The 10,347-nt window shown below is 38.1% G+C and overlaps 1 protein-coding gene across 1 annotated transcript; it reads left to right on the top strand.

Moving 5' to 3' along the window:
* The first annotated feature begins 281 nt into the window (after positions 1 to 281).
* LOC107910540 (DEAD-box ATP-dependent RNA helicase 46) lies at positions 282 to 8,645 on the top strand. The gene is made up of 8 exons (XM_041088237.1): positions 282 to 639; positions 2,524 to 3,669; positions 4,274 to 4,489; positions 5,050 to 5,118; positions 5,637 to 5,906; positions 6,044 to 6,394; positions 6,731 to 7,008; positions 7,092 to 8,645. The coding sequence occupies exons 2-8, from the start codon at positions 2,539 to 2,541 to the stop codon at positions 8,233 to 8,235; spliced, it is 3,459 nt and encodes a 1,152-aa protein (XP_040944171.1). The 5' UTR covers positions 282 to 639; positions 2,524 to 2,538; the 3' UTR covers positions 8,236 to 8,645.
* The last annotated feature ends 1,702 nt before the right edge of the window (positions 8,646 to 10,347 follow it).

The following is a 10,347-nucleotide window of genomic DNA, read 5'->3' as shown; positions in this document are numbered from 1 at the left end:
TGAGTTGACCAAGTCAACTCTCTATCAAGGAATTAAAACAAAATGGAGGAATTTCATTTGTTGTGCCATAATACCATTAATTTTTTAATGAAACTGTTGTCGAGAAAAACGAATTCGGATAATTTAGTGATTAAATTGAAAATTTTTATAACTCAGTGACTAAAATAGGATCACACAGAAAGTTTAGTGACCATTTAAGTAGTTTACCCTAATACTATTAATATATTAAAAATAAATAAAATAAATATCTAATTTAGAATTTCCTAAAACCCCATCGAAAGCGGGGCTTCATTCTAGTTCCCTTTAAAAGTTTCCGACCCACTCTCATCTCTCTTAACACATCGCCCGCCGCCAAACCAGCCTCGTCTTCCTCTTCCCTTTTTTATTATCGAAACCACTTGTGACCATTATCGTCAATCTATTTCTCTCTGGTTTTCTGTTTTATCCCACACCATTAAAACCGCTCTTCTCAACTCTCCTATTACCTCCCCTTTTTTTATTATATTTATTATTTATGGGGTTAGGGTTTCTAGTCGAAGGTAATGTCGCAGAAAACCTATTTCTGTCTCTATAAATTGCAGGAATTTTCTTTGGAGCGACTTTCCAGGTGAACCAAGGCTTGATTCTTTTATTTTCCCGGTAAAATTCTCTCTTCTTATAGTGCCCAATTTTTCTTTTTTTCTTTTTTATCTTCGAACTTGATTTCATTTGATTGAATTTTCCCGCTTTTTTACTATAACTGGTGACCTGAAAACTTGAAATTATTCCTCAAAGATTGATTTGTAACTTGGTTTTGTGCTGTTCTGGTTTGAGCTTATTATATGAATGCGTGTATTTGGAAGGGTATTTGATTCTTGAAGTGTTGGGATTTCTTCAACTAGTTTGAGAATATCAATTGTTGTTTTGGGGGATTTTTAGTAGTTGCTGACTTATGACGCGTTTCCCTCCTTCTGTTGTTCCCTCTTTAGTTCCAAACCTTAATAGCTAAATGGAATCTGCTTCAGTTTGGTGTATGCCATTGCTCTCCTTTTCATTTGTTTTTCTCTATTGTTTTCTTGTTCCTTTTTGTTTATTTCATGGGGGTTTTGGTTTTGAGCAACAAAGATAGAAGCCTCTTTCTTGACCATGTGGTTTGCTTATAGGATTCCCTTTTTGGATTATCTTATCATCTCTTTTGATTGACTTTTAATTAAGGAATTGCTGTTCTGTTGTTTTCTCCCATCCCATGTAAGTATGGGAAGGGAAAAGAAGGTTTTACTTGAGATTTGTTGTTCAATAATAGGCTTGTCCATTTTCACTTTCTCTTGTATGTATAATTGTATTACCAATGCCATTTGGTGTATTGGATGTCAGATTCAATTATCTTGTTTCTTTGTTTATGTAATTCTTATTTTAGGGTCTTATTAATTGATATATGACTAGTAGTCTGAATTGCTACTGTTTTCTTGTTCCTTTTTGTTTATTTCATGGGGGTTTTGGTTTTGAGCAACAAAGATAGAAGCCTCTTTCTTGACCATGTGGTTTGCTTATAGGATTCCCTTTTTGGATTATCTTATCATCTCTTTTGATTGACTCTTTTAATTAAGGAATTGCTGTTCTGTTGCTTTCTCCCCTCCCATGTAAGTATGGGAAGGGAAAAAAAGGTTTTACTTGAGATTTGTTGTTCAATAATAGGCTTGTCCATTTTCACTTTCTCTTGTATGTATAATTGTATTACCAATGCTATTTGGTGTATTGGATGTCAGATTCAATTATCTTGTTTCTTTGTTTATGTAATTCTTGTTTTAGGGTCTTATTAATTGATATATGACTAGTAGTCTGAATTGCTACTGTTTTCTTGTTCCTTTTTGTTTATTTCATGGGGTTTTGGTTTTGAGCAACGAAGATAGAAGCCTCTTTCTTGACCATGTGGTTTGCTTATAGGATTCCCTTTTTGGATTATCTTATCATCTGTTTTGATTGGCTCTTTTAATTAAGGAATTGCTGTTCTGTTGTTTTCTACCCTCCCATTATGTATGGTAAGGGAAAAAAAGGTTTTACTTGAGATTTGTTGTTCAATAATAGGATTGTCCATTTTCACTTTCTCTTGTATGTATAATTGTATTACCAATGCTATTTGGTGTATTGGATGTCAGATTCAATTATCTTGTTTCTTTGTTTATGTAATTCTTGTTTTAGGGTCTTATTAATTGATATATGACTAGTAGTCTGAATTGCTACTGATTGAAAAATCTCTCTGTCATATGATATGATTTCTTATATATATATTTCAGATTACATATAACAGATAAGTATTGCTACTTTTAGAGTTTTTTTCTGATGACTTATGCAATATTGTCTTAATTTCTGTAATTTGATTAGAAATTTGCTGATTTTGGAGGGAAAGTTTACATGTTTTTGTGGGTGCGTTTCGTATTTGTTTCGGTTGAGTGGATTCACATTAAAAAAAATATTGCATTAGACTATCTACGGCATGGGTTTTTCCACCCTTGTTCTGAATCTAAGGACTTTATGTGGTTTTAGATATATATTGGACAAATGACGACTGCAGAAGCAGCAGCAGCCAATCTTGGCCCGCGGTATGCACCGGATGATCCTACTCTTCCGAAACCTTGGAAGGGGCTGATTGATGGAACAACTGGCCTCCTTTATTACTGGAACCCTGAGAACAATGTCACCCAATACGAAAGGCCAACCATTTTGCCTCCACCCCTGCCACTGGGACCTCCTCCTGCAGTTTCCACACCTAAGCTAACTCCAATTTCTGTTGCCCACTCCGCACAACCTAATGGTGCGGTGGCACAGATGAGCCAGGTGCAAGTTGTCCAGGGTGCAAAACAGCTGGGGCAGCAAATGAGCCAATTAGCTCAACAGCAAGGACAAATAGTTGGGCAGCAACAGGGTTCAATGGTAGCGCAGGTTACGGATCAGCAGGGTGCACAACAACCAGGTCCACAAATGGGACAGCAGGGGCAGTTTATCCCGCAGCAACATAGGCCACAGGCAATGCAGCACCCAAATCAGCAAATGATGTCTCAAATTGGGCAGCAGACAATGCAGCATCAAAACTCACAAATGGCACAACCACAAGGACAACAATATGCACATCAGCATTTGCAGTATATGGCATATCAACAAAGTGTGCTTCCACAGGGCCAACAAAGTTCTCAGCAGCTCGCTCCTCATGGTGCACAACACCAGGGTCAGCAGTATCCAAATCGAGAAGATTATAAAGCAGCAGTTCCGAAAAAGGAGGATGTTGATTTTCAGCTAGGGAACCAAACTGGGTTTTCTCCTGCTCAATTTCAACAGATGGGCACATCTTCTCAGAACCACTCTGCTGGAACTAATTCAGTTCAGACTCCACCGGCAGGTTTATATTCAGGTCAACAACAGCAGTTTACAGGCTCCTCTGTCAATATGCAACAGCCAACCTCTATGACTCATTCACAGCAAACTGGAACAGATTTGGTTCAGCGGCAGCAGGGTCATAGGTTTCAGAATCAGATGGGCCCATCCGTTATACAGTCTAGTATGCCTCCTCCTGGTTTAAATACTGGTTATGAAGATAAACTACACGGCAGATCTGGAAATGATTACTACTTTAGTGGTAGCAAAGATGGGCAAATGATGGGTCCACAGCAGCCATCTCTTTCTGCTATACCCATGGTGAGATATCAACTAATGTTTTCGTTTTCAGGTTATTCATTTATATGTTGGCATTATAATGTGGTTATATTGGTGCTAATTTTGAAAATCTCTCCTCTGTTGGTTTGTGCAAATGCCAACTGTTACTTATTTTCCAGATACCTGTATAAATGCAGTTTCATTTTACTTCTGGAAATCAAAAGCATGGAATTAACTGTCCTTTTCACACATCAACTGAATTTAGGATCCTTGTGAAATATACCTACTCTGCTGCCATGTAAAATTTTCATCATTTCTTGGAGAGTTGTTTGGAAATGATGGGTAGTCATTTTGGTGTCTCTGGCAAATAGGACATAGAGATTTGTAGTTCTTGATTTCTTTCTTATTTCTTATGTTAGTTCATAAATGCAACTCATTTGCACCTAGTGCAAGATAGAGCATTCATTATATAACCTGTTCTTTTCTTCCAGTTTTTAAAATGATTTGTTGGGAAATTAAGTATTTTTATTCATTTATTGTATGAGAAGGTGTTTTTCTTTTCTTCATACGACTAAATTGGTAATAGATACCATTTCATAATTCATATGTTAATGCAATTTCCTCATAATACTGCTTCTGCTGTCAGGAGACAAGGATGAGTGGTCTGCCACATCAAAATGTGCTTGGTCATGGTGGGGGATTTAATGCTGTTGGAGGTCATGCGGTGCATAACATGTATGGTCATGCTGGTCCACCTTATCCCAATAATGCCTTGATCAGGCCTCCATTTGTTGCATCTGCAGATGCTAATCATCTGTCTCCAGCTGATGCATATCGTAAGCAGCATGAAGTCACAGCAACGGTCTGTATTACATCTGTTCTTGTTAACTTATGTGTGATTAGTGAATTGTGAAAATGTGTGACTAGTATAGAATAAATTACCAATACCTAAGATATTAAAATTTTGAGGCTAATTTCTTTGTAAGAGCTATAGCTTAATTTTGGGAAACTGCTGAAGGGGAAGGGGGTTGGATAAATATCATTTTTTGAAAATCTCTTGCTTTGCGCCTTGTTCTTTTTAATTTCTCACTTAATTGTTCTTCCATTACAATATTTGAAGAGTTGTTTTTGTTTTAATGGTGAAGAAATGTTCATTTTGCCAATTTAAGATTATTCATGACTTTGACTTTTATTAAATTGCATAGGGAGACAACGTTTCAGCACCATTCATGAGGGGAAGGGGGTTGGATAAATATCATTTTTTGAAAATCTCTTGCTTTGTGCCTTGTTCTTTTTAATTCTCACTTAATTGTTCTTCCATTACAATATTTGAAGAGCTGTCTTTGTTTTAATGGTGAAGAAATGATTCATTTTGCCAATTCAAGATTATTCATGACTTTGATTGTTTATTAAATTGCATAGGGAGACAACGTTCCAGCACCATTCATAAGATTTGAAGATACTGGTTTCCCTCCAGAGATACTGAGAGAGGTAAGTTCTACAGATGTTATGATCCCTAAGCCTTGGTATGGAAATGAAATATGTATGCTGCTTGTACCATTTGTGCTTTTTATTGCTTTTCTTTTTTAAATTTAATTTAAACTTATTCTTTTCGCTTGTCGCAGGTGCGATATCTGCTCCGGAGGAGGAGCAAATGTCGTACGCTGCACTGCAATTGGTACACTTACAAATGCAACAAAATTCTCATTTTTGGAGGATGCAAAATGGATAGTTGGAGCCTTTCTTGTGCTTCTAGAAGGGTGGTTGGCCCTTAATCCAAATCACACTTGGATGTGACTGGGACCTTGCTTAATGGCTCCGCCTCTTAATTCTATATTGCCCTCTTTTGTTGCCTCAAGTTGCTTCAGTAAGCAACATATACTTATGGATTTTGAGTTAAACTGCATGATAACCGAAATGTGTGTTTTTGCTTTTTTTCCCTAAGAACATATAAGATCCATTGCAAATTCAGTTAATACTCACTATTTATGATTTATGCTTCCTTTCAGATTCATTCTGCTGGTTTTTCCTCTCCCACTCCAATACAAGCACAAACATGGCCCATTGCACTACAAAGTCGGGACATTGTGGCTATTGCTAAAACTGGTTCTGGTAAAACATTGGGCTACTTGATTCCCGCTTTCATGCTTTTGAGGCAACGGCATAACAACCCTCTGAATGGCCCAACAGTGTTGGTTTTGGCTCCAACTCGCGAGCTTGCTACACAAATACAGGAAGAGGCCATAAAATTTGGCCGATCTTCAAGAGTCTCTTGCACGGTGGGGCTTGACTGCTCATTTATTTTTTAAAGAAAAGATTATAGTAACATCTTACTCATACAAACATGCAGACAAAACTGAGCTAACTTTTTCCTTTCAACTGAATTTGGTTTTCCGGTTCTCTCAAATTTCTTCAGTGTTTGTATGGTGGGGCTCCAAAGGCTAATCAATTGAAAGAGTTAGATCGAGGAGCTGATATTGTAGTGGCAACTCCTGGTCGGCTAAATGACATCCTTGAAATGAAGAAAATTGAGTTTGGACAGGTGTCACTCCTTGTTCTTGATGAAGCAGATCGAATGCTTGACATGGGTTTTGAGCCCCAGATTCGCAAGATTGTTAATGAGATACCTCCTCGCAGACAAACTCTGATGTACACTGCAACATGGCCCAAGGAGGTTAGAAAAATAGCAGGTGACCTCCTTGTCAATCCTGTCCAGGTGAACATTGGCAGTGTTGATGAGCTTGCTGCCAATAAGTCTATCACCCAGGTATTCTCTAAAGCCTAGATGGTTTTATTGGAATTCGGTTGATGGGTAACCATCAAAATATTGAATGTTGTATGCAGGAAATTGCCATGTGAAATGCTCTTTCATTTTGATTTAAGATTTGCATCCTGATTTTTCCTTTTGAGATATGTGCTAACTAATTATTCTGTCAATTCTTATTGGAAGTCTTAAAAAATTCTTGATCTGAGATCCTTGGAAACCATGGCACCTTTTTCAGTTATTCCTGGATATGTATTTCCAGAAGTTCAATATTCCATTGCTTTTTTAGATTACAAATACCTTCCCCATTAGCTTACAAACTTTTTCATGATTTGGCAGTATGTTGAGGTTGTTCCCCAGATGGAGAAGGAGAGGCGCCTGGAGCAGGTTCTCCAAGCTCAAGAGCGCGGTTCAAAGGTTATTATTTTTTGCTCCACTAAGAGGTTGTGTGACCAGCTTGCTCGTAGTCTTGGACGCAACTTTGGAGCTGTTGCTTTCCATGGAGATAAATCTCAAAATGAAAGGGACTGGGTGTTGAGTCAGTTCCGAACTGGGAAATCCCCCATATTGGTTGCCACTGATGTTGCTGCTCGTGGGCTTGACATCAAAGATGTAAGGTTAGTTTGCTCTTAATTTCTGTAGTTGCAACTGTTTATTCAGTAAATGAAAATATTTTGTTCTTAGCATTTCCTTGCTACAGGGTGGTTATCAATTTTGATTTCCCTACCGGCATTGAGGACTATGTTCACCGAATTGGAAGGACTGGAAGAGCTGGTGCAACTGGGGTGTCGTTCACCTTTTTCTCTGAGCAGGACTGGAAGTATGCCCCTGACTTGATTCAAGTTCTGGAGAGAGCTAACCAGCATGTGCCTCCTGAGGTGCGAGAGATAGCTTCTCGTGGTGGGCCTTGTTTTGGGAAGGATCGAGGTGGAATGAATAGATTTAATTCTCCTAGTGGTAGTGGTGGGCGTTGGGATTCTGGAGGCCGTGGTGGAATGAGGGATGGAGGCTTTGGTGGCCGTGGTGGAATGAGGGATGGGGGCTTTGGTGGGCGTGGTGGCATGAGAGATGGTTTTGGCAGTCGTGGTGGTATGAGGGATAGTGGCTTCGGTGGTCCTGGAGGGAGAGGTGACCCATTTTCTGGACGTGGAAACCGAGGAGGACTTGGATTTGGTGGCCCTGCTGGTGGTCATGTTGGTTGGGGCAGGAATGAGAGAAGCTTGCATGATCAGTATAATAGTTTTGACGGGCGAGGACGTGGTCGTGGACGAGGACGGGGACGATTTGATAACAGAAGAGGCATTGGTGATAGAAGTAGAGGCAGAAGCTATAGCCGAAGTCCTGACATGGTTCGAACTTGGCGCCGTAGCCGTAGCCGTAGCCGTAGCCGTAGTGGGAGTCGGAGTTGGAGTAGGAGTAGTAGGAGTAGGAGTCGAAGCAGAAGCAGGAGCTGGTCACGTGGTCGTAGCCGCAGCTACAGCCGTAGTCCTGGTCGAGGGCGGAGCCGAAGCCATAGCCATGGCCGCCGCAGTCGAAGCCGTAGTCACAGCTATGAGCGGAAGGATGTTGCAAAGCGGGCATTTGATTCTCCTCCTGCTTCCAACGAACATAACTTGCAACAGAAGGATGTTGCGAAGCGAGCATTTGATTCTCCTCCTCCTTCCAACAAACAGAACTTAGAGCAGAAGGATGTTGCAAAGCAGGCATTTGATTCACCTGGTGCACAAGGCAATTCAGTGCCTGAAAATAATTCTATAGAACCGTTACAAACAGTCGGAATTTCTGAGCTACCTCAAGGAGAGGAGGGTGCAGGCAAAGTGCATGAATCAGTGACTGAGCCATAAGTTCTGTTTTTGCAGCTTGGCATTTTAGCTGATCCCAACTTATGTTGGCGCCTGCTTCCTATAGTGATGGTGCGGCTAATGTTTTTAAGATGAGGTTTGGAATGGTGAAAAATCTTAATCAAACCAGCTGACACTAGTACTACATGCTGCTGCCGTTTGGAGTTTCTGTTTTAGAATTATCACCAACAATAGAGATGTTTTGGTATATGGTATCGGAGGGTCCCTTTAAGACTTAGCCATTCATCTACTTGGTGGTTAATGTTGTGGGATGCAGTATCATGTTATTAGATGAACTTTGCCTTAATTCTTTTGGATTTAAACATATATATAACTGCATCATGAATTTGTAATATTTTTAAAATATATTTTGAAATTTCTTGTTGCTCTATGATATAAACAACTTCAACTAAGATATCCTGAAACTTTCCTTCATTTTCTATATTTTCCATAATTGCTTGTGTGTGTGTGAGAGAGAGAGAGAGAGAGAGAGAGAGAGAAATGGGAAGAGAATTTCACCTTTGGCTGGAAAATTAAAGTTGTTGGGGGAAGAAAGAATTAAGCAAAGATAAAAGATGAGCAAATCACTTTCCAATGGAATCCTTATCCCATTTCCCGTCTCTTCGTCTTGCAGAAGCTGATACCTACCAACGGAACCTTCCCTAAAATCCTCTGCCCACTCCTTTACCTTTTTTATTTGCCCTATCTGGACAGTATCTTTTAAGGCTACATCAATCCGATGTCCCCGTATTTTAAATTAGCTCCCAAATTTTAAAGTATTTTAATTCAGTCTTTAAGAAATAATTCTTCTAAAATATAATGACGTTGTTTCTTTAATTCACTTTCTCATGATTAAGATTTTGGAATCTTTATAACTATTTATACTTAGCATTTAATAATATGTTGTCCATTAGATTAATTGTGACTATTGGATAAGAAAAAGGGCTTGCCTTGTAACTATTAGATAAAAAAGGGCTTCCCTCTATAAGTGAAGGCTACCCTCTCTCATTTGTATACAAGCTAGCTTTTAAGTAATATACTTCCAAATTCTCTTAAAGCCTCTCTCACTCTTTCTTATATGCTCGTGTAGTTTTCTTGGCTTAGCCTCTCCAAGGAAAGATCGAAGACTAAATTAGGCTGGTTGTGATAGGAACTGAGCCTAACGCCACACAAGATTGAAGCTAAAGTCTTGACTCATGACACTTGTAGATTCCACTTCCAATATGGTTTGGTTTATGCCTCTATCACGTGAAGTTGGAGTTCAATTACCTGGCATTTCTACTCTATGGTGTGACAACTTCAGCTCAATTGGCATAACCTTTAATTGTAACAACTCAATTTTTAGTGATATCAAAAAATGCGATTTTTAGAACCCTATTTCCGTAAACCAAGTCCATAAATATTAAATATGAATATTTACAGAGATAATATAAAATATATTACTGATTGATACAATAATTTTGCCGAATTAATAGTTGATTAAGACTCAGGGACTGATTTGTAAAATTCCTATAACTATAGATTTTTAATTGACACAAGGCTTGAGGATTAAAACAACAATTAGATAAAGGTCCAAAATGATAATAAATCCATTTCTAAGGAGTTAGTGGATGATGATGGTATAATCCATTATATGTGGTTAAATGATAAGTTATGTTAATGAAAGTATGATTAAAATAATTAAGTAATGAATGGTTACTTAAGTAATATAGTACAAATGATAGTGGAATTTATTCATTTTCTCCATTTCTCCTAACCGCACAAACCTAGAAAAACCGAAGGAAGAAAACCATTTTGAAGCTATTACATTCGACCATTAATTGGCAAGTGATTTGAAGTCATTTTCTTGTAATTTTTATAGATTTGAGGTCATGAGAGCTTAATTTAGGTAGCCTATGTACCAATTTGTAAAACGGTTAAAATTTTAAGAAGTTACCATTGTTGATTTCATGAAGAATTAGGCTTATAATTGATAGGTTTTAAGCTTAGAATATGAGAAAAGACTAGATTGTAAAATTAATTTAGCTTATTGTTAACTTTGTTACATTAGGGACCAAATTGAATAAATGTAAAAATTATCATAAAATTATGTTAGAAATAGATAGTATAAAGTTT

Source organism: Gossypium hirsutum, chromosome D02, assembly GCF_007990345.1.
Source record: "Gossypium hirsutum isolate 1008001.06 chromosome D02, Gossypium_hirsutum_v2.1, whole genome shotgun sequence".
Classification (NCBI taxonomy): domain Eukaryota; kingdom Viridiplantae; phylum Streptophyta; class Magnoliopsida; order Malvales; family Malvaceae; genus Gossypium; species Gossypium hirsutum.
Note: the sequence above shows the minus strand (reverse complement) of the source record. Positions and strands in the feature narration are given on the sequence as shown.